At 39.9% G+C, this 25584-nt stretch overlaps 1 protein-coding gene across 3 annotated transcripts in view; it reads right to left on the bottom strand.

The window, feature by feature from the left end:
• RET (ret proto-oncogene) overlaps window positions 1-25584 on the bottom strand; it is a 202025-nt gene that overhangs the window by 36893 nt on the left and 139548 nt on the right. For 2 of the 3 annotated variants that reach the window (XM_062613562.1, XM_062613553.1), the window contains 4 exons: window positions 9181-9432; window positions 7240-7533; window positions 6184-6425; window positions 4224-4425 (listed from right to left, as the gene is read on the bottom strand). The exons of the other annotated variant lie outside the window; for it this stretch is intronic. In XM_062613562.1, the coding sequence (XP_062469546.1) occupies window positions 4224-4425; window positions 6184-6425; window positions 7240-7533; window positions 9181-9432 (990 nt within the window). The remainder of the gene's footprint in view (window positions 1-4223; window positions 4426-6183; window positions 6426-7239; window positions 7534-9180; window positions 9433-25584) is intronic. 3 annotated transcript variants of the gene reach the window in all.

The following is a 25584-nucleotide window of genomic DNA, read 5'->3' as shown; positions in this document are numbered from 1 at the left end:
CCGGAAATGAGTCCCATTGTCTGACTCAATTCTCTCTGGGGTGCCGTGTCGCCACAAAATCTGTTTCTCAAGGCCCAGGACAGTGTTCTGGGCAGTGGCATGGGGCACAGCGTATGTTTCCAGCCACCCGGTGGTTGCTTCCACCATGGTAAGCACATGGCGCTTGCCTTGGCGGGTTGGTGGGAGTGTGATATAGTCAATCTGCCAGGCCTCCCCATATTTATACTTCAACCATCGTCCTCCATACCAAAGAGGCTTTAACCGCTTGGCTTGTTTAATTGCAGCACATGTTTCACACTCATGAATAACCTGGGCAATAGTGTCCATTGTTAAGTCCACCCTTCGATCACGAGCCCATCTATATGTTGCATCTCTGCCCTGATGGCCTGAAGTGTCATGGGCCCACCGGGCCAAAAATAATTCACCTTTATGTTCCCAATCTAAGTCCATCTGAGCCACTTCAATCTTAGCCGCTTTATCCACTTGTTGGTTGTTCTGGTGTTCCTCAGTGGCCCGACTCTTGGGTACATGGGCATCTACATGGCGTACCTTCATCACCAAGTTCTGCACCCTGGCGGCAATATCTTTCCACAGTGCAGCAGCCCAGATGGGTTTACCTCTGCGTTGCCAGTTGCTCTGCTTCCATTGCTTCAACCACCCCCACAGGGCATTTGCCACCATCCATGAGTCAGTATAGAGATAAAGTACTGGCCACTTTTCTTGTTCAGCAATGTCCAGGGCCAGCTGGATGGCTTTCACCTCGGCAAACTGACTTGATTCACCCTCTCCTTCAGCAGTTTCTGCAACTTGTCGTCCAGGACTCCATACAGCTGCCTTCCATCTCCGATGCTTTCCCACAATATGGCAGGACCCACCAGTAAACAAGGCATACTGCTTTTCACTCTCTGACAGTTCATTATATGGTGGGGCCTCTTCAGCACGCACCACCTCCTCCTTTGGTGACATTCCGAAGTCTTTGTCCTCTGGCCAGTCCATGATGACTTCTAGAACGCCTGGACGACTGAGATTTCCTATTCAAGCTCATTGTGTAATTAGTGCAGCGCATTTACTCCATGTAGCATCGGTTGCATGATGTGTAGAGGAGACCCTGCCTTTGAACATCCAGCCCAGCACAGGCAACCGGGGTGCCAGGAGGAGCTGTGCTTCAGTGCCAATCACTTCCGAAGCAGCTCGAACCCCTTCATAGGCTGCCAGTATCTCTTTCTCAGTTGAGGTATAGCTGGCCTCAGATCCTTTGTATCCCTGACTCCAAAAGCTGAGGGGTTGACCTCAAGTCTCCCCTGGAGCTTTCTGCCAGAGGCTCCAGGTAGGACCGTTCTCCCCAGCTGCGGTGTACAGTACGTTTTTTACATCTGGCCCGGTCCGGACTGGTCCAAGGGCTACTGCGTGAACTATCTCGTGTTTAATTCGCTCAAAGGCTTGTTGCTGCTCAGGGCCCCATTTAAAATCATTCTTCTTCCAGGTCACACGACAGAGAGGGCTTAAAACTGAACTGTAATTTGGGATGTGCATTCTCTCCAGAACCCCACAGCACCCAAGAAAGCTTGTGTTTCTTATTAGTTGGTGGAAACATGGCTGTTATCTTGTTGATCACATCTGTGGGGATCTGGCGACGTCCATCTTGCCATTTTATTCCCAAAAATTGAATCTCCTGTGCAGGTCCCTTGACCTTACTCTGTTTTATGGCAAAACCGGCTTTCAGCAGGATTTGGATTATTTTCCTCCCTTTCTCAAAGACTTCTTCCACTGTATCACCCCACACAATAATGTCATCAATGTACTGCAGGTGTCTCCAGTTTAGAGACAAGGATGTCGTGTGGGACAGTGTCGAATGCTTTGCACAAGTCCAGGTAGAAGACGTCAACTGCTCTACCCCTGTCCATCAGTTCTGTAGCCCCATCACAGAAGGCCACCAAATTGGTCAGGCAGGATTTCCCCTTAGTGAAGCCATGCTGGCTGTCACCAAGCACCTTGTTGACTGTCATGTGCCTTAGCATGCCATCCAGGAGAATCTGCTCCAAGATTTTGCCAGGCACAGAGGTGAGACTGACTGGTCTGTAATTCCCCGGGTCATCCATTTTCCTCTTCTTGAAAACGTGGGTTATATTTCCCTTTTTCCAGTCATCAGGAACTTCACCTGACTGCCAGGATTTTTCAAATATGATGGACAGTGGCTTAGCAACTTCATTCACCAGGTCCTTCAAGACCCGTGGATGGATCTCATCAGGTCCCAGGGACTTGCGCATGTTCAGGTTCTTAAGATGGTCTCGAACCTGATCCTCTCCTACAGTGGGCCTAGAGTCTTCGTTCTCACAGTCTCTGTGTCTGCCTTCCAAGACTTGGGTGGTGTGGTCAGAGCCTTTGGCAGTGAAGACCGAGGCAAAGAAGTCATTCAGAACCTCAGCCTTCTCCAAATCCTGTGTAGCCAGTTCTCCTGATAGCTTCTGGAGAGGGCCCACATTGTCCCTAGTCTGTCTTTTATTTGTTATGTACCTCCAGAATCCCTTCCTGTTATCCTTAACATCCCTAGCCAAGTTTAATTCTAACTGGGCCTTAGGTTTCCCAACCTGGTCCCCAGCTTCCCTGACAACATCCCTGCACTCTTCCCATGCCACCTGTCCTTGCTTCCACCTTTTATAAGCCTCTTTTTTCCCCTGAAGTTTCCTCAGGAGCTCCTTAAGGAGGTCTCCTGGCCCTCCTGCTGCACTTCCTTCTAGTTGGGATGCAACACTCCTAAGCTTGTAGTAGGTGTTCCTTGAATACCATCCAACAGTCTTGGGCCCCTCTGCCCTCTAGGGCTGTATCCCATGGAACCTTACTACGCAGGTTCCTGAAGAGGCCAAAGTCTGCTCTTTTGAAGTCCAGGGCAGTGAGTTTGCTGCACGCTCTTCTCACTGTCCTGAGGATGTTGAATTCGACCATCTCTTGATCGCTGCATCCAAGGCTGCCCTGGAGCATCACATTTCCAACCAGCCCTTCCCTGTTGGTGAGCACGAGGTCAAGCACGGCACCTCTCCTTGTCAGCTCCTCTATTACTTGCAGAAGGAAGTTGTCTTTCACACAATCGAGGAACCTCCTGAATTGCTTGTGCCAGGCCGTACCATCCCTCCAACAGATATCAAGGTGGTTGAAGTCCACCATGAGGACAAGGGCTTGTGAGCGTGAGGCTGTTCCTATCTGTCTATAGAGCACTTCATCCACAGAGTCCTCTTGATCAGGCGGTCTGTAACAGATCCCCACAGTAATGTCTCCCATCACTGCTTTCCCTTTGACCCTGACCCACAAACTATTGACTGCTCACCTGTCCCCAGACAGTGTTCCATACTCTCCAGCCTATCCCTAACATAAATTGCAATTCCCTCTCTGCATCTGCCAGGCCCGTCTTTTTTAAAGAGCCTGTAACCTTCCATTCCAACACTCCAGTCATAGGAGCCAACCCACCATGTTTCTGTGATATGTATTACATCATATCCCCATAGACATGCCCACATCTCTAATTCCTCGTTTGTTCCCCATGCTACAGGCGTTTCTATAGAGACATCTGAGCTGAGCTCCAAATGAAACCAGCTCATTGGCTGGAGGAGCTGAAATATCTCTATGTTGCTCTGAGCATTTATTATAGATGCTGGCAACTGACTGGGGGTGTTGGGATGGAATGATGCCCCCCTCCCCCAACACATCTAGTTTAAAGCTTTCTTGACCAGCCTGGCAAGCCTCCCACCAAAACTGCTCTTCCCCCACAAGACACTCCACCAGTTTCCAGTAGACCTGGCCTCCCAAATAGAGTCCCAAAATTTTGATGCAATTCCAGTAAAATCATACATATAAAAATCATATGTATCAAAGTTATCCCTAACAGGAAACAGAAGGCAAGTTAAAAATGAAAATATGCTTCTGCAGAGTTATGCTCTGTGCCATTCAAGATGTTTGAAGAAGTCCTCTTACCTTCTACCTGTAACACTGAGAACCCCACAATCAGAACTTATTGCTTATTCAGCATCCACAACATCATGCCACCAGCTCCCTATTCCAGAGATGAACTAACTCAATTTTTTCCGTACGTTTTTAGAACTCAGTGTTTGCTTAACTGGAAATTTCTCAGCTTTCTTTGGCTCAATATTTACAGAATACTTGGAAAACTTCAAGAGCTTATTGGTCAATTACTACCAAGCAACTTCTTTATTTGAAGAAAGAGACCTTACTGTACTCATGTCGAGTTCCCCTCACTTGGCTGCCGTTTGGGCTGAAGTGGATTTCATCAAAGATGTGCTCTACCCGAAATGTTTCACTCATCCAGGGATCGTCAGTAATAATGGTTCCTGTGTATTTCTTTCTGCTGCTTTCGAGGGGATAAATAGGTGTTGTGTCTGCATCGTATACAGTTAGCGTTGCAAGAACAGTTCCCTAGAAGAAAATAATAAATGACATTGCTGAATTACCCAAAGCTTTTTTCAACTGATATGTGTTTGGGAGACTGAAATATTGGCCAACTAAAACCTTACAACTTTCTCTCCAGCCTACTTTCATTCAAATTCATTTGAAGCTTCAGGTTATCACTATTTCACACCTATTTGGATCTGAGTTAGAAGATCAAAAGAAGATGACAGTTAAAAAAAACTTATCATCTTGTCATGTCACCGTATCAGTCTATATCTAAACACAGTGCTAAACTTTTGAGGTAAGAAATGAGTGCACCTGAAAGCTCTTGATTTTTTAAATTTTTTTAAATCAACATTATTCTACACTACTACTAAAAGAAAAACAACCCAAAACCAGGTAAGTAATATGCACACTTAATAGGCATGAAATACATTCAGACAGGTCAAACTCACTACCCAAATGACAAAAGTGACCTGGATTGTCCGTCTTCTGCTTAGTCTACTAGATTGCTGTTCTCTACTGAGACACTGAAGCCACAAGGCCTTTAAGAGTTCTATTAGCCATTCTGTTGTTTCAAGTTCACTTAGGTATTAGAAAAATTTGAAAGTTTACAAATATAATGCCTTTTTTTTTCCACTGCAAAATGCCAGTGAAATTCACTGTGTTCCAAACACTTTGTAGGCATGTAATTTCAAAGAAAATATTTTACTGTATAAAACACTTTCAGGAGATCTTCAATTTCTGTCATCCAGATCTAAACAGAACTCCCATGCCTCAAATTTTTCAGAAGTAAAAAGGAATTACTGTATCCCCAGGCAAATGTGATATGTTCACAGGTGTCTTGTCAACACTTCTTCTAGTCGGGAGGTGGCAGCAAACTCCCAAACTCATTCTTACCCCTTCCAGACACAAATACGAGCAAAATGTACTTTGAAGGGAAATCTGACTACAAAAAAAACAGATGTTGTTACTAAATAGAAGTCCCCTCAAGAAAAACACATCACTGAGGCCACCAAAGTGCCTTCTCTATACCACTGACTTATAAAGTGTTCTTGTTCCTACTGAAGAGCCAAGGAACAAACCTGTATACTTTTCTACTGAAGTGTACATATACATGGGTGTACATGTTCAGGAGGCACACACAAAGACACCCAGGGGTTAAAACCTCTTGAAAGGCCTCTTGAAAGATCACTAGGACAGGTGATGGTAAAGGAAAAGTGGAAAAGCACCACTAAAGTAAGATCCTGGAGCTCTCCGTTAACAGCCTGGCCCTGGAAACACCACTGCCAGGTACAATGTTTGTCTGCACAAGGCAACCGCTTCTTTTAACTTTCTGTTAATGGTACAGCATTCTAATAAATGTTCTGAGTAAAGCTGTGATATCATACATAGATCTGCATATACGGGAAGGACACACACATGTTCTTCTGAGTGTTGCCCTAACAACACTCAGATTTAGTTACCTGGGGGAAGCAACTCCGTAACAAATACAGAGCAGACCTCAGTATAGGGAGATGCAGTGGCCCTGACCACAATCTCAGCAATGGTCCATCTTGGCCTCAGGAACTGGTGACATGCCCTTACTCTGTTTAATTCTCTTCTTTCTTTGGGGTCTGAGTAAGGTACAACTCAGGAGAGAGGAATCCTACAAACCCAGCATTTTACAGTCACAGGGCTGCAGATCGTGGTGCGGTGATTTGCTTGTTGCCAAGATCCACTACCCAGAGCATGCCTCCCACTGCTGTGGTCCTACTTTAGGAACTAGATAAAGAAGAAAATTACCTCTTTCCTGTTGAACTCCACGACAGCATCTGCAGTATCAGTGCCATTGGGCAGGAAGGGCGGAGAGTCATCTTCATCTAACACATTCACCAGGAAAGGCACCTCCACCTGCATCTCCCTGAAGCCCTCTCTCACGGTACATTTGGCTATCAGCTCGTATCTCTCTCTCTCTTCTCGATCTAGGCGCTGTGTCACACTCACACCAGTGGTGTTCTCATTGTATCGGAAGGGTATACCTTCAGCTGAAAAACAGAGCCTCAGTATAAATAGGTGCTATCACTTCCCACTGTAGGACTCTGATGGTTTTCTTCTTTAATACCATTTTGCAATCCCATAAATCCATTTTGGACTGCATGGTAAAAGGCACCTGGAATACTGTGTTCAGCTCTGGGACCCTCAACACAAGAGGGGCACCTCTCTGAAGACAGGCTGAGAGAGTTGTGCTTGTTCAGCCTGGAGAAGAGAAGGCTCGGGAGACCTTAGAGCAGCTTCCAGCGCCTAAAAGGGGCCTACAAGAAATTTGGAAAAGACTTTTTACAAGGGCATTTAACTAAAATAGGAGAGATTTAGATTATATATCAGGAAGAAGCTCTTGACTGTGAGTGGTGAGGCACTGGCACAGGTTACCCAGAGAAGCTGTGAATGCTTCATTCCTAACAGTGTTTAACACCAGGCTGGATGGGCCTTTGAGCAACCTGCCCTAGTGGAAGATGTCGCTGCCCATGGGAGGGGAGCTGGACCCAGATGATCTTTAAGGTCTCTTCCAACCCAAACCATTCTATGATCTAGAAGCAGCACATTTTAAAACCCAGGATATTGCCAGTCTGTTCTTAGCTGGTGCAAACTTCTAAACCCAACCTTTTCCCTAGGGAAGGGGACAGACCTTCTTCCCATCCCTATATATCTCAAAGGCAAAAATCTTCAGGTTGAGTTCATATTTGCAATAGAATTTCCTTTACAGAATCAATCTAGAGGATCTACTACAAAAGAGATCTTAACAGAGTGCAGCTGTTTACATCTATTGCTGGTACATGAGTGGCTCAGTTCTAGTTTTACCTGCCAGCAGTTTGTAGGAAATGCTAAGATTCTGACACAGATGATGAATTGAGGGTAACTGGAGCTGATGAAATGTGCCGGGTGGTTTATTCTCCTTGATGTGAAAGGAGAGATCCATTTCTGTGAAGCAAAGCTGCCTTGCTGTCAGGGAACTGCAAGCTGGTGCAGTAGCATTCATCAAGGAGAGGAAAACTGTGGTGCGTGTAGCCGAGTCACATTCCTTCTCTTGAAAGGGGTGGGATGAAAGGAAGACATACAGCATCACCTTTGATAATGGCATCCAGTTTCCTACAGCTTCAGAGAAAAAAGTAAAAGAACAAAACGCAAAAAAAAATATTTTGCAGGTGATGAACCAAGATTTTTAGTCATTTTGTACTCTAGTCCATTACTGCACAAGCAACCATATAGTCCTATTATGCAGAAGCAGTTCTTCAGTGAGCTGTTTGTTGGTGGGAAGACTTTTAATCTTAATAACCCCAGTAAGGCAAAAAACTATAGGTGTTAGCACCAGTTTTACATTACCAGAATCTCACAGAATGATATATTCTGTCTGTAAGACACAGACATAAACCAGGTCACTACCAGTAATCAGCTTATTGATAGGACTGGTTTTTGGAAGGACTACAACAGAGTGGGGTGGCAGCAGGGAAAAAAAAAAGTGCATGAAATGGGATAGATACTCAGGAGAGATTCGTAACTACTGTCATTTAAGTCTGATAGTTTATACTAGTTGAGGATATGGGCCAAATTATTTACATTTAGAGGACAAATTGCTTTATAATTTTGAAATATAAAGAGCTGGTCAAAAGATAACACAGACGTCAATTTGTGGCATCTACAAATAAAACCTCAAGCTTTATTTATTTTTACTACCTTGGTTTGACTACAGATGGAATGATAGTATTTCTGTAGCAGATCTAATTCACTTGAAGAGATGCTCTAAGTCACTTTGACCCATATGGACAAAACAAGGCCCTCAAGTTCTGGATAGCTCTTCTTCCTTTGTTCAGTTACAAATAGCTAAGTGATATTCATGAACACTGAGTACCAAAAATGCAGCAAAAATGGGTGAGATATCAAGCACTCAGCCCTTAAAAAATATAACAGTGAGTGTCTGAAGTTGAACATTTCAACATCAAGGCACCTAAGTCAAAGGGTAGTATTGATATATGGCTCTTAAAAACTCCAGACAGCTACTACAGACTCTCTCCCACAGCAGAATTTCTGCAACTGATCACAGTGGTATGCCATTAACTCCTCACCCATTTCCTCCTCCACTATCTAATGATACCTAATTTCCTCATAGATCAAAATCACCAAAACCAATTTACTGCTAAAGTATAAAAGAAGATGGGAAAAAAAAAAAAAAGAGATAATTCATTTCTGTAGTTCAGTGGTAAGCTTCTCTAACAATGCCAAATCTCAAAAAAGGGAGAGAGATACACTTAACCATTTCTTCCACAAGGGCTGCTGCTTGGTGTAACATGCAAAGGTACTTTGTGAATCCATGTTACCAATCAAGGATGTTTTAGGTGAGATTTTAACTAATCTAACTACATTGGTCTGGGCACTAAATGCCCAGCATTAGCACAGTGGAATTGGCTTAATTTGCACCAGTAGATGAGCAAACTGCAAATCTCAACGTACGGCTGTGACTTATACAGCTGTGAAATGCAGAAAAAATATTTCAAATAAGGCAACTTTCCCACCATACTAGAGTCCATAGTGTGAGCAGCTGGATCTGTTCCAGGGCAGTGACTGCTTTGGCATATGGTTTCCTGAATTTGCTGTGTGTTTCATTGGGTCTGCTTTCTGATTTTAAAAGGGAAAATATGTTTTTCTCCAAATTTGATGCTCATATGGTAATGGACAGACCTCATGATCTAATCATACTTTAACAAGAAATACTTCAACAAGAAAAGATAGTCTTCTCATACTTACACAGCATGTTGAAGTCTTCTCTATCCAGGCTTTTACTGAGGTAGAGAAGTCCTGTTTTTTCTCGGATTTGAAACCAATTATTTTCATGCGATCTTGCTCGAGAAATGATGAGATTCTGGCACAGATGAAAGTGGGCCACCTCTCCATGTGAATCCCTCAAGGTGTGGATGCGCAGGAGTGGTGTACCTGCTGGCTCATCAATGTAAACATTTTCCAAGTACTCTTTCCTGGGGAAGTAGAGACCAAAGGCAGCTGCAAAGGAAGGCACACAAGAGGAGAGGTGCTCACAGTTAAAAGATTTTTGTGCTGGCATTCTCTTAAAAGATGCATTTCCAAATAACCAAAGGCTTCATTCTCTAAGGATTAAAAAAGTGTTAAGACATGGAAGAAGGCAAATCCTCATGTGGTGTATATAAACACAATTGTACTTCACTCAAGTCATGAGCACAGCCACCAAAAAAATTGGCCTATGGTTTATGTTCAAGTTACAAAATCATATGAAAACTAAACTGCTTTGCTGTAAACATGGCCCAGTTCAAGCAGAACGCTTAATCAGAGAATCACAGAATGGTTTGGGTTGGAAGGGACCTTAAAAGATCACCTAGTTCCAACCCCCCTGCCATGGGAAGTGGAGGGAACACCCTCCACTAGACCACATTGCTCAAAGCCCCATCAATGAAGCTCTGCTTGTCAAATTGTACTTAAGTTCATACTTGGAGCTCTCAGATGTAATTCCATTATCTCACAGATCGTATTCAAAGAAGGAAAAACCTTTTGTTGAAATCACATACCTTAAAAACCTAAATGCACTCTCTGTTGAGAGAAAACACAGAAATATAGCAATGCCTTGCACACATTTCGTTGGATTACATAAAACCTCTCTTACATAACAGTCCTTTTGTGGCTCCCTCCCTTTCGAAACAGCATGATACTTTTGGTTCTGAAAATGGGAAATGTTTAAATAAAATTGATATAAAAGTCTTATAAGTATTTTGAATATGATAGAGGAGAAGGCAGAGAACTGACTTGCCTGAACTGGGGGGGGGGAGCATAATTTACTTTTAATACATTGGCTGTGACTGACCCACTGTTTCTCTCCAATTCCCTCCACCCTCTGACATTTACATCTAGTAGGGTTCAACTGTGATTTAGATGCCTCTTTCTTCAGATGATCTCGTCTTACCAGGTCACTTTCAATTGCCTCTCTCCCCCTTTCCAGTACTTCCCTTCCAATTCTACTGCTTGCAAATACGATCACAGTGGAATGCTTGGTAAGCAAGAAAGGTACAAAGTGATACTTGTTGCACCCACAAGAACTGAAATACTGGAACTGTTGCTCATGCTTCACCTGCACTAACAGTCAGTAGTCACTCAGGTAGAAAAGAATACTTGCATAGTACAGAATTTTGAATCATTTAATCTGATTTGATAAGGAGTAAGGCATATAAAAGATTTACTCATCTGCTGAACAAATGAAAGTAATAACGATTTTCATATGTTACTAATACAAGAATATCATAAATCAAGCCAGATACACCTGGAAATGATGGTAATACAGCAGTAAAATTAGAGATATAATGCCAAAACTTCTTCAAAATAGCATCAGGCTATAGCACATATTTATTCTTTATTATTATTGGATCCATACCCTGGTTTACTGAATGGATAGGACCACAAACAAACTGTAAACAAGAGACCTCTAATTTCATTTGGAAATACCACAGAAACCACTGTACCTTGTAATGTTTCATGACATCAGTATCCCTGGATGCAATTACATCCATGAGATTTACAGAGGCCGATTACTTTTTCTACATATATTTTGCAACAAACTTTTAATAAAGTGCTAAAGTAATACAGTAGGTGAATTTGCTCCAAATTTGCTCATTCAAAGGAAAGCCAACAATAATTTTTTGGGGAGTTTTAGAAAAGCATTAAGTCCTGATGACCCCTGTCTCGAAGAAAAGTACTACTTCCGATTCTGGTGCTATCATCATCTTTTTTTTTTGTGAGATAAGTTTCCTGAGCATCCATAATAAATTCTAAATAGTTTCCTAGTCCCTCTGTCTGTTTTGAAGTGAAGGCAAACCTGGCAAATATTCACTGCCAGAAGTTCCAACAAACTGTTTTGTCAACAAGCGGAATAAAGGGATACCCAAATAGCAAGCCCACTTCCAATGCAAGCAAATAAATTTCCTTGAACTATTTTACAAAAAAACCTGATTTTAGACTTCCTCACAACATATCCAGCACTGAAAATTCACCACTCAAGACTAAAAAATTACTTTTAACCCATTGATGCAAAGAAATGAGGCTCATACAAAGCTAGTTACAGGGCAGAGAAATATTTCCTTATTTCTAAGACTGGTCTGAACAGTTCTAATGCCAGCAATGCTGTGTGCTCAGCATCACAAACAGACCATGCAGTGCAAGAACTGGCACAGTGGCAGAGACATGAAATCACCTCCAGTAAAAGGAGCAAATAGAACGCAGAGTATATATAAATAATATGTATAGGTAAAGTGTAAAACTGGAAAAGAGAAACCCAGGATATTTTAGGTTGGATTTATTTATTTCCTCATCTTACACAAGTGTGCTAATTTTTACATGCTTTGCTTTACAAATCTGGGCCCACACTGCATGCAATTATGCACAGTCATGTTTAATGAAGTACATGCATAATTATGACAGGCATTGCCACCTGAATGTCTGAAACTTTGCATGCAGCTACACCTCAGCAGAGGTCAGCATCCTGACTGCTCTGCATCTGAAAGATTAAGGTTAGTATTTATGCTGCAGACTCTGAAATACTTTGGCATCAGTTCACAGGAGCATTCTTCTCTGTTCTTGGGAAAAAAAAAAGGAAAAAAAAATCCTGTAATATTAAAATCTGGTATCTCTGTAGACAACAGAAATGCAGAACAATGATCTACGTTTTGAAAAAGGAGAAGGATTCCTTCCTAAAATAACTCAGAATTTGCATCACTGATTAACCAGAAATGTTCTTCACAAATAGAAAAGCCACTTTAAGAAATCAGTAAAAGCCACTTTAAGAAATTTAAAGTAGAAGCATGATCTTTCTCTCCCCAATTCAAACCTGAAAGCTGATGAAACTAAATTCTGTCCATCAAAAGCTATAGTTTTTAGCACAGTGCGTATTTCATTGAGGACAACACCTGAGGATAATTTTAAGTGACACCAGTGGATATGAAATGCTTTCATGTTTTACTTAGAAAACAAGCATCTGAAGAGACTTTACAATACTGTTGAAACATAGATGGTAAAAGAAAAAATATAAATTGAATTTAGTCATGTAACAAGATTCACCCAGCACTGCGGATCTTGAAATTGCTGGGATTTTGTAACAAGGTTCACCCAATGCTGCTGATCTTGAAATCGCTGGGATTTTGTAATGTGGTTTGTGTCACTCTCTAACTCTATTTCAAGCACTGAATGAAATGAGAGGTATGCAACAGACTGCCCAAGTCAAAACCACATTCTGCATGTAAATCTTTGGAGGCTGATTTCATAGGAGACCTTTGAAGTAGAAAAGTAGCACCCACTTCCCTGAGCTGTGTTCATTCCTTTAAGCCATAGTAAGTTAAAACCAGATTCAATAACCTTGTCATCTGGCAAGTATGCTGCAGGAGGAAGAGGTTCTAATCCTGGCCACAGTTGCTTGTGTCCTGAAAAAAAAATAAAAAGGACTTGTGCAAGCTTCCTATGGAAGCCAGGTGGAGTTTTTTATTGAATCTGCCATTTAAATAAAGAGGAATTGAGCTGGTTATGGTCAAAATTGATGGCTGAAGCTCTTTTGCTCTGGAATCAAAAGTGGAGAAGTATTTCATGTTGTTACAACCTTGAAATGCACCACAAGAAGGTTGTCCTCTGTAACATGCATGAGTTACATGAGAGAAATAGTTACTAAAATATTTTGGGAGCCCAGAACTTTCTTCAAGAGGACACTTCAGTGCTTTGTTCTACAATCAGCACAGAGAACTCAGCAACCTCTGACGGATGAAAAGCGTTATGTGATAATAGCACATCAGTAACATACAGGAAAGTGATCATGTTTAGGCGGATGTAGTGCTACCGACTAATAGCTCCTACAGGAAATAGATACAGCTATGACAGCAGTTTTCCAAGTCAGAGAGACAAAGCAGATGAGAGTGGAGAAATGAGACTATATATTCTTTGAAGACTTCACCGTATTTTGAAATAAGGCAAATTTTCATGTGCTTCTTCTCAGTCATGGATGATTAGGTAAACAATGCCTTTTTTGATAGAAATATTTTTTTTAAATAAAATTTGTTGTAGAAAACTTCCATGTTTTTAGTGCTTTTTATCCTTACCACCATAGTCTTGAGTAGCATTGGTGGACTACTCTTAATGAAAACTGTTAAACTGACTACAGCAACATTATACTCTTACCATCAACCACAATGATGAAAAACGTAGTTCAGCTTTTTAGTCACAAAATGAAGTGAGATAGAATTTTTTATTAGTGTGAAGGAAGACATCACTGTTAAGACATTCTCCCAGTCAATGTTTGTAACCATCTTTCAAAGTACAATTGCAGACTTCAGAAAACCTGTTTTGGAGCAAATTATCCCAGTCAGAAAATTTGCTCCGGGAAAGGACATGCTTAGGGAAGTCCTTAGAAAACCATCTCAGGTCTATGTGCATCACTTGCAGAGTCTCAAAGCACATTAGAGAGCGTGAGAAGAGAAGACAAGTAGCACATAGTGGTGTCACTGGTCAGAAGCATCCCATCACCCTGGTCCACAAGACAAAAGATCCATCTGTGACTTTTTCTTCTGAAGAGACGCCGGTGCAGGCTGTAGCGGTAAGTGAACTGCTGGTCAGTAAAATGCAGCAGCTAGCTCGCTCTTGAACCTGGAATTGAAAACCTAAGAGCTAAACCCACAGAAACTGTGAAAGCACCGCACTGCTCATATTCAAGGTTCTCAGCCAAATCATTTTCCTCAAGCTAAATAAACAGATGTCTTACGTAGTTCATAGCAAAAATCCAAAGTTCAAATGACTGCTGCTTGATTTAAGGTACACCATGCATTTGAACAAAAAGCTTGCTCTTGATTTAAAGACTTCAACTGACTGAAATCTGACATATCTCTTTAAAGTTCTTCTGGGTTTCATTACTCACGTAATCTGAAGACTCTCCCTAGCCTGCGCGCTCGCTACCTTCCACCTTCTTTTCATGTCAAAAGTTACACTTTTTTTCCAGTAGATGAAAAAATCTTCAGAAATCTCTCAATGCCTGCTGGATGATCATGCGTTTAAAAAACACAAGGACTGCTTTGTGAGTTTAACAGAACATAAGATTGAAAAAAGTCAGAAACACAGAAATGGAACAAGGGTTGGTTTTCATTCACCAAGTAATATACACCTATATAACCTACATCTGACAAAATTTACTCAGAGCTTTCCAGCATTTTGAATGACAACACAATGATTTATTAAGGACAGAACAGTTCTCATGCAATCAAAAATCCTTAATCAAGAATCATGCATCTCCCAGAAAAGGGGTATGCTTTTAATGCAATGATAGCCCTATCACTGCAACATACAGGATTTAATGAAATAATAGATGAACATGGGAGTCTGATGTTAATAATCCCCATTTGCTGCATCAGATTTCAAAAAGCAATTATCTGTCAAGATTAGTTTTGTATTCCTGAAATAATTATCTTTACTTTTGACGTGTAGCCATTATGTTCCATTACTAGTATCAATATACCCAATGTTTGATCCATCAGAAAACAAGAGCAGCAATGCAATTGTATATTTTAAATTAAAGGACTTGCCCACTTAATGCCCTTTTATAGCCTCTGCAGAATTAAGAAATAAACTCACCTTCATAAACCAAAAAGTCAATAATTTAGAAAAATCACTATCACTTAATGGAAAGGTAGCACGAAACAGCATGGCTGGAAACAACACTCTGCGGACTGAACATCCTGCAATGTGTTCAAAACAATATCCACCATCTAACACAGGCTGACCCATCCCATAAGAATAAAAATGGGCTTGCCAGCATTTACAAGAATGTTTCTTCAGTCAGAGATGGTTTAACAGAGAGAACAACCTTCACATTACACACGGTACTCCAACCTTTCCTTTGGTTCAGCAGCAGAATTTTAAATGAAGAACTCCTCGCTGCACTAGCTATCATTACACTGTGACTCATTTACAGCATCACCACAGAAGAACTATATCCAATAGACATCACTTTCCAAGTTGCACATCACTTGACATACCCACTCGAAGAACTAATATTCACCAAGGCAAAACAACCATGGTTTAAACAAAGCACCCTGAAAAGGCTATTTGAACATCACTGAAAGGGACCCATCAAGGAACAGCTCTGGAGCTCAGCTTGTACTTGCAGTTCATGGCAGAGCACAAGCTGATAGCTTCCTTTTTAAGCCAGGGAGTTTCAGTGTCAGAAACTGCAGGCTGGAGAAGAGCTTGTGCTATGCAGTTTCCCTCACTCACCACCTCTCTCCAAGGGAGCTCCTCGGCTGACCACACAGTCATAGCATGAGACAGCATGTGCCAGGCAGGGACACAGCACCAGTGGTGGTGGGACCCTACATCTACTGTACTCCTCCCTCCATGCACCTGCACAACCAAGCACCAGGGTCTGGCAGCCTCACCGACTGCCCTAGGGGTATAACCACCACTACCAGGAGACTGCTTCCTGCACAAATACCATTAAAAATTTCTCCTGGTTTTATACAGAGAAGTCAAGTCAAATTCTGTCACCACCTCACTGAGTTTAGGCTGCAGCATTAGTGCTTAGGTGTAACTCCTAGCACATTTGAGAATCACTCCAACAATGACACATAGAAGAACTGGGACACAATTAACTAGCAAGCCATTAACACGGCTCAGCAGCATAATGTTATTTATTTTTAGGGGTGTTACTTTTAAGCTGATCATTACAGAAATTGTAGCAGATGTGATATGAACCAGAGAGCTGTACTAAAGTGAAATTGAAATTAATTCCCTTTTTATAAAGCTGCTTGTCCAGACCCTAGGTTAGAGGGGACTGGGGAAGGAATGCTATAGAGTTTAGTTCCAGAATTTTCTGAAAGCATGCTCAAACTTCATGGAACTGGGTAATCGCTAAATTTTACCTGTTTTGTAGCACAGTTGTTAGAGAATTACAGAATGAATTTCAATAGCAGCAGTATCAGTGAAACACGTATGTTTGACAGAATATGATACTTCCAGAAGGAACTGGTCCTTACAAAGTGACGGTAAGCAGAAAACAATACTTAACTAGAATATATTCCAGACCTGTTACACTGGTCTGCTTAAAGTTAATTGCCTCTCTTGTGATTTTGCTCACAAGATTCCCGTGCTCATATTGAAAACCACCCTGAATTTTAGATTGAAAACACATAAATTAAGTAAATACAAATATTAGACAAAAAGAAACCCCCGAACCCTCAGTCAACAACCTCGATTAACCTGCTAGTAAGGAAAATGAGAAAGAATTTCATAACACATTAATAAGATAGACCTGGTAAAGCCAAAAGAAAGATAAAACAGTGCAGATGAAGGTCTTTTCCAATCTCGTTGATTCTGTAAGACAAAAAAGTTTGCTTCCTCTATCAGGCATTTTGAGCATAAACTTTAAAAATGTCAGGATCAAAGAGAGACCCTAAATTTGTCAAAAAGAAAATATTTCAGTTGGACTTGTGAGATTTTCATTTTTGACTGAAGAATGAAAAATCTTCTATCTACTACACTATCTACCACAGAATGAATGGGACAATGTTTCTACTAAAACTCTTACCTCCTAGTTCACTGATGCCCAGTTCACACAAGGTCAAACCTGTGCCTACAACTTGCTTTTTAGAGCCCATACTTCTAGGTAAGTTTCAGAAAATCTTACTTTGTCTTACTTTCTTATGGTTTGTTTGTTTGCTTTTTTTTTTTACTTCAGTAAGAAGGCCAGATTTTGATGCTTCATTGCTGTAAATACCAGTGTTACTAACTTAAACCATCCCATTGCATGGAAAGCTTTTGTAAGAGACTGTAGGTGTTTCTGAAAATTCTTCAGATCCTTATTCTGTCACCCCTCCTTATTTATGTGATTAGATACTCCTTTTTTAAATTATGGTTTAATTGCATGAGAATACTCAGATATAATTTTGCTCTGCATGAGCGCAGAGCTGAAATGTAAGACAAGGAAACGGACCATTGTATTCCAGCACAAATTAAATTAATAAATATTTAATATAATTTATTTACCTCTGGATGGAATTTAGGGTGTTTACAAGGCAGCACAAAAGACATAATGCTTCATTTTTATACCACTCCAATTCATCTTTGTCCGGATATGATTTATCATATCTGTATTTCCTGTGATCTCTTTGTATTTTGCTTCAACAACTAATCCTGAGTTTACAAGTATCGGAGAAATGATCTCACAAAGAGTGCCCATGCTAAAAGCCACAAAGCTTGAGGGTTTGTTTGGGCTTGCTTACAGTGGATGACAGCTAAAAATCTTCACTTGAAACATGGGAAGTTTGAAAGTGTGTATGTACATAGTTATTTATGTATCAAGACTAAAATAAGATCCTAAAAAAGATGTTAGTTAGTAATTTAAGAAAATACACATGCATATGCACACAAAACTCTATTTTCAATAATCTCTTTTCTTTAAATAGTTCAGCTACAACAACCATCAGGACTACCTGGAAGTGCCTCCTGTTTATACAGAAGGAAACACTGTAATGTCCATATAAGAGGCTTTCCATACTTCTCAGCTCAAGTCATCTGCAGGACCATAAAGCCCATGGCTGTAAACATAAAAGAAACATCAATCCACAAATCCGTAATGTCAAGACATCGATATTACTGTCTAACAATTATACAAATGATAAAAGAAACAGGATTAATGATAGGTTCAAACTGAGTCCCCAAGCATAAACCATGCAGCCTTTCCCAAATTAAATATGGAAGTTTAATTAGAAATATTTTTTACAATTTTTTTTTCATTTTTGCATGACATAATGCAAATCACATTTTTGTTACTAAATAGCATCTTATTCAGTGTGAATGTATCTAAAGCAAAGTGAACACTAAGATAAATTAATTTTTAAAAATAGTAGCTTAATCTTTGGAGATAGACAAAGTTTCAGCAGTCAACATCAGAAAACAGGAAGCATCTCTACTGAGATTGCTCTAAGTTCCCTATCACTGGAAGCATCTTGTACAATCCTAGGTACCATTTTAATTACTTTTTTAAAGGTAAATTGCAATAGTAATGTATAACATGCAGTACTATACGTTACACTACTATACTCTTACATTACTACAATGTATTCCCCCATCAGGAACTGGATAGGACTAGGAGCTAACCTAGCACTGCTAAACACGCAAATAAGAGATTCAAGTAATTAAAGGTTCATTTTACATTTTAAATGGTCCTATCCTTTCTTGCATTATATAGATTTTCAGAAAATGGATGAGATTATCAAGAAGAAAGGCAAAATTGAGTATAAGTGTTGGAATAACATCTTTATTAAAATCCAGGCTTTGTCGTAGACAGGCTCTGCAACCACTAGGTTACCCTTATCTACCACTTTTTTAGTCATTTTCTTTTATTTTCAATTTTTATTTTACTTTCTTTTATTTTCAACTCTTTGCAATGAACTCCTACAACTCAACGCATTCAAGGTTCATTCATGTTGCTCGTACTTCTGGCAAGTGGAATTATTCTGCATTATATTACAAGAAATGCCAAGACAAGAAGGTGAACTCAGTCAGCTTTTTCATTTCTAATTTTAAAAGTAAAGAACTGTTTTTCTATTCACTGTCTGTGCACACTCTCTATGTGCCTTCTAGAATGTGTTTAAGCATTATGTATATGCAGAGACTGTGATAATGAAAAGCCAGAGAAGACCATCAATGTATGTGTTGCTGTTCTGTGATAAAAATGACACACTAGTTGTATGTCACTACATTATTAGTTGCGGATTTTATGATTTTGAGATTTACAAGTGCTCTAAACTTTATTATACTTTAATTAGCTTTCACATATATTTACTCCAACAGCACTGAGTTCATACACAAGGTAAAGATTATAGCAGTAATTTGGAGGAGAACAAGGCACTGACAACTAAATATATTTGTTTCACAAAAAAAAATAAAAATAAATCATGAGACACTTATCTGCAGAATTTTTATGCATACTTGATAACGTGAATGCATCCTTAAAGGTAAAGACAAATAAGTTTAAATTCATTATCTTAGTCAAAGAGATGATCAGCATCATAATGCACTTCCTATATTAAGATACAGATTTACATCCCTATGCTGCTTCCTTAATAAATATAAAGTACTAAATTTCACAATCCCAACTCATGAAAATGAATGAAAAACAATTAACTGTTGATTTATGACAAAGGTTTGTATATGCACAAACTCCTATGTTCCATTACTACTTTGTATCAAGTTTCCCCATTTCCTTCCCTCCAGCTGCACTTGATTCTGCACCATCAAAATGAAAATGAGTCTTCCTGTCAATTACAGACTGAGTCAGACACCAGGGATCACTTTCTGACAGTTCAGTGCAATCCTAATTCTAATGACCACAAATACAGCCATCTACTTCCTCTGCTTGAGCCATCTTCATAGGGCAAATACACTCAAGCAAAATATGTACCAGTATTTCTCAGAGATAGCTTTTTTCCTCCCCTCCCCATTCACCGGATTGCAACAATTGACAAAATGGTAACCCCAGACCCAATAGTAACAGTATTGTTTTGGGATAATTGCACAAAGCCTTCTTGATCAACAACAGCAACCCCTCTACGTGGGTCATGGCAAGAGGGGTCTGATTTTCAGAGGAAAGGTGTCCACAGCACATTCTTGCTTTCTAGCAAGTAGGCAACTCCTTTACTTAGGATTCTCCACTGTTCAACTGGAAAAACTATTTTCTATATTTAGTGCAGATGTATAAAAATCAGCCTGCTAGACCTCATGTAGTGACATAGCAAATAGCTCAGCCTGAACTGTATTTTATCCATATATAATATCTCTGGCTTCCCTCATTTTCTCCAATTCCTGCACTTCATTAAAGAAAGAGACAGCAGTATCATCACTGACTTACTGCAGGAGGCAATCAGTGAAAACTTTTGCTGCTGGTGGTTGAAAAGTTGCCAGAGAAATGGTAATGACACATGCATCCACCTCTCACAGGAAAAGTGTTCTGTTATTAAGAGCTGCTATTCTCTTTCCAAACACTCCAGGGAGCTACGAGCCTGCAATTCAATTTTTCAATCCAGGAAGTGAAATCTTAGTGTAATTGTGAGCTTGCTTATTTATTTATTTAAAATTCTGTCATTAATTGACAGAACATTTTGGCTTAGATTATTATCTTAGATTATCTGTGAAATGAAATGCAGACGATAAGGTCTTGTCATTTTGTTATTTTCATTTTTTTTATGTTATCTCCTAATATAAATGCATGCGTCAAATGAAAATACAAGACCTAAGATACTGTTATAACACATCTGCACTTGAACCTCCAACTCCTGAAGATACCCTGGCAGAGAATATTTTCTTAAGTGCTTGCACAATACAGACCTACTTTTAAAATAATTTCATAAAAGTCTATGTTACATCTGCCATCATTTAAATAAATAGATGAATGAAAAGACAAGAACCCTCTGCATCCCAGCTGTGAATATCACTGTTTAATAAAACAGAAAAACTTCTCTGGAGACTTCTTGTTATTACCACACAGTAGCTAGTCATTATGCTGTTGTCGTAAAGCATAAATGCTGTCAGCAAAAGGGCAGAAATTGTATTGACAAGGCTTGGAAATGGGCTGACATAACACTAATTATATGGGGTTTGACACTGATGGCTTTTTTAGACAGCTCTTCTCAACTAGCTTTAAGAGACACACAAACTACATTATATTCCTGACAAGTTATAGGAATGAACTAGAGAAGTCTTAAGAAAAAAGACAAACAAAAAAAAAGAACCCCAAAACCCCCCAGTAATAAAAGCAGCAGTAAAACCTGAAATAGCAGGGCCCTTTACAGGAGTTTACAAAAGTTTTATTTTCCTTTAAGTAACTTCTGGGTTCTAGCCCAGTCCCTTGCTACAGGGCACACCAGACAATCAAGACTGCCAAACAATCACAGATACAAAACAATTCTCCGCTTACTAAAGACTGAATTTCGTTAACATATCTGATAGCTATTTCAATGCCTTTTTTACTTTAAAAATGATTTTACTACCAGGTTAAATCTTTGTCCCATGTTTATATCCTCCACTGCCAACAGAAGGCAATTCTTCTCTATCACTTTTGATGAAGGCTTCACTAACTGAAAAGCAGCAGCATTTCTGTTAGGTAACTTCTGATCACCTACTATCTTTAACTATCAGCAATTTCTACTACATTGAGGTCTGTACAGAGCCCTGGGTTGCACTCATGTACACAGACAGTCCTTGATGTTAACATTTATTCTGAACTATCAGAGTAGTCATCCTGATCACACCTTTTTGGTGTATAAACAGAGTCTAAGTGACAGTCCCAGAGTCAAAGGAAGTACTATGGTCATACAGTGACCAGTCCCCAGGCAGCCCAACCCAAAGAGAATATTGAAGCACAACATTTATAGATTTACATCTTTCTCAGTTCGAGAAATTGATACTTTCTGCTCTAAGCTGAAAATGCCTCCAGTGGCATCTCCAGTCACAAAGAAGTAATCAGGTCAGTAGCAGCATGGAGATACCAGCAGAGTATCCCCATGCACATTTTATCAAGGCATTTTGATTTTCAGCTCCTCTGCAAAGGTGTTTGCTTCACCATTTCATCAAAAGCTCATGTTTTAAATTTAACTGTCAGAAAAAAACCTCATTTCCTCTGCTTTCCCTCTTTCCTTACCGAGGCAGTAATATTCACAAGCTAAAAGACTTTAAACCATAATGAAAATAGAAGTTCAGATTTCAACTGAATGCCACCAAAATGTAGATTTGAAATTGCAGGCTGTCCCTCTGTTCAGAAACTCTGCCCTGTGCAAGTAAAACAATAACAACAAAAACCCGCAGAAACCACCACCACAAAAACACTGACATCAACAAACCAAGCAGGGTTTTGTGTCATGGCTAAGACTGAAGTGCGCTGACTTTTCCATGAACGATTTTTGTGAAATAGAGTTTCCCTGGATTAGGAACAAATAGCTGCCTGGCTTCATGCTATTTGTTGTAAAAACTTAACAAAGCTTAAACTTAAGGCATACACTTACTTATTCTCATTTCATCATTAATGATAACTGTTATATTTCATGCCAAAAAGAGACCACAACATACAAACCTTTATAACTTCCAGATTTCTTTCTATGCTACAGCTACCAATAAAATGCTCACAGCAGGATGTACTCTTGCTTTCACAAATCTTCTCTGTTGACAGGTTCAGGACTCAAGATTGAAGCTAAACTTCCCTAGAATTTGTCAGTGTGATAGAAAGAAAAGAAATGGGAAAAATAGCAACCTGCTGGACTAAACGCCCAGGATTCTCATGCTACATGGGATAAAAAAATACTGCACTAGGAAATTTCAGATCAAAGCTCCAATTTGCAGTTGGAATTAAAAACAAACAAACAAACAAACAAAAACAACAACAACAAAAAAAAAAAAACTGAGAGAAAGGGAAGAAGGGGGAAATACAACCTGATCTGTGTAACATATTGAAATGCCTGTAACAAAATGCATTTAAAACTTCAGCAGAACTCCAGAGATTATTCTTCTGGGGAGGAAAAGGTGACCTAAAACATTGTTTGGTAACCCAGGCCTCACTGAAAGTAAGAAACTCAGCTTCAGCTTTAACACGGATCCACACTGACTGTAACCACTGACACTTCATGTATGATGCAAAATGCATACAACAATCAACTAAGCTGGGTACCTTAGAACATTCCTGAATAATATTCTCCTAGATTTGGGCTGCAGAATAAGATGTCCAGCATATAAATCAATCTTCATGTCTCAGAGATTCACTGATGAGCACTAATGCTATTTCCCAGAGCATTAACCAACCACAGGTGTCAGTTTTTACGCACATTTGGTGCACATTTCTTTTGCTGATGCACTAATATTTTTCTGAGTGAAGGACAGCAAAAGGTACCGGACAATTGCTCACTTTTCTGATGAGGCTTCAGTATGAGAAAAGTGACAGCAGAGTTGCTTAAAAGTATTTTGTGGCTTTCCTGTTGCTCTGCTCTGGAATGAATATTGACAAGTTCTGCTAGGAGTTCCCACACACCGGCTGGCAAAGATGAAAGTGACTGGAAGCAGAGTGTCAGTCCCTTGCATATTTCTCCAGTTTTAAAATAATTACCGATTTAATAAACATTGATTTCAAGGGAAAAGATAAGATTCCAGCTTTAAGCTTTCATGAATCAGTCCAAAAGCACCATGGTTTCCAGTGACTATTCCATAGCTTTCCTATTTTATTAGAAAGGGTCTTGTGGTGTCCTGAACCCAGGACAGGTCTGATCTCCCATATTTTTCCATGTGCTGGAGAAGACTTTGCTCAGACAGCTAACCCAAGTGACTTCTGTATTTGGAACACAATGTTGAGTTAAAAAACCCTTTGGTTTCTGGTACAAAGGGACTGCCACTGAGGCCTGGCACCTCATACCACTCTGCCCATTTCTCTGGAGGTACTCTACATAGGTCTGTCTTCAAGTGCTTCAGCATAACAGTTCCATTTAATGCTGCAAATACAGTAGTCCATTGAGAGACACGAGGCAACTGTGGGAAGCAACTTAGATGAAGGCTATCTGATCTGCTCCAAATGCGTCCTCTTCACTAACGTTTTTAGGGATAGCCTCACACATACAATATTTTTATGCTATGTAAAAAATAAAAACGAAATGTCAAGAGGCATGCAGCTTATAGCCCCACTTCCTGTGATGCAAACACAGTTTACCTCCCTTACCATGTGGCCTTTCACATGTGCTTACATACATGGATATAAAACTGAGTGTTTCAGAAAGACTTAAAACAACTAACATGCATCAGATGCTTAGTTACATGTATTATAGTTAGCACTGAACTAAGGATGGAAATTCAGGTAGCAATATATAAGGGTAAGATCCATTGGAGTACACCTACTGTTTGCCAACACTTCTGACTGATTTTCATGCTCACCATCTCACCAGCCACACTAGGAGAATCTTGAAAACTAGAGACTAAGGACTATGTCTCACTAAAGGATACACAGTGGGCTCAAGCGTTTCCTTAAGCACTCCAAATTTTAAGGATCAGATATTTTGGCAGTCTTGGCTCTTAGACTGGAAACAGTTTGAGAAAAGCTGGGTGGAAAGTCTAGGTTAACTGCCTGGGAGGTATTACAGCTAGCACTGCTGTGCCAAGCAAACTTCACAAAGGAGAGCCTGGACATGCAGCATCTCAGCTCTCTTCCTCACAGACCCCAGGTTAAATGCACATGTGAGTTCATGCTACTGTGTAAATAACGCTGAGCCTGTACTGGACTATAGACTCAGATACCTGACAGTGCAGGCACCCCTTATGAAAATATCTATTTTTAATACAATTACTGGCCTCATCCAAACTTGCTGAGATCAAGAACCCTACACACTTCAGCAGGTTTGAGACTACAGGAAACACTTTGCAAATACTTGCAGACAGGATAAAATGACAAATTTTAGCATATTCACAATGACATAAATGTGTGAAAGTATGGGTTACACCTAAGGAGAGAAAGATATATGCTTAGAGAACTGTTGCATAAAAATGGTTAGTCAAAAAGAAAAGAGAATATACTATGTTTTAAGAACTTAGATAAGGAAAACACATTTAAAAGTCCCAGCTCGTACTCCCTGGGAAATGATATATGTTGTTTTAAAATTCTTTGTCCAGAATTTAGGTTCAAAATGGTATTTGGACTATTACCACTATTCTAAGAGCTTAATGTGTTTCTCTGAAGCTTTAATTCAGTAATATTTTGGGTTTAAGGTTGGACAATATTCCATTTTGAACCAAAATTAATGTAGCACATCGACTATAATTCTTCAATGATCCCCATCCATTTGAATGAATGCTACTTTACAAGCCCAGTGGAGTCAACCAGTCTACATATCATTAAACCCACTATTTTTCATTGTATGCCTTAAGGACTTTGTGGACCTGCTCAACTCAAAGCTCTTTGGCTGACCCAATTTCACTAAAATACAAAGATCACATTGCTTTGGCTCTCAAAATGGGAATGCCTAGCTGCATACATTTTACTTTGTATTGTACTTCAGACATTTGACTAGGGAACCTCAGAAAGGATTTCACATGTTGCTGCAGTGATGATCAACAATATAATTTTAAAATCAGATTTAT

This window comes from Pezoporus occidentalis, unplaced genomic scaffold (assembly GCF_034315485.1).
Source record: "Pezoporus occidentalis ecotype Australia unplaced genomic scaffold, CSIRO_AGI_Poc_V1 ctg101, whole genome shotgun sequence".
NCBI classification, from domain to species: Eukaryota; Metazoa; Chordata; class Aves; order Psittaciformes; family Psittacidae; genus Pezoporus; species Pezoporus occidentalis.
The sequence above is the reverse complement of the archived record's forward strand: the minus strand, read 5'-3'. Positions and strand labels throughout refer to the sequence as shown.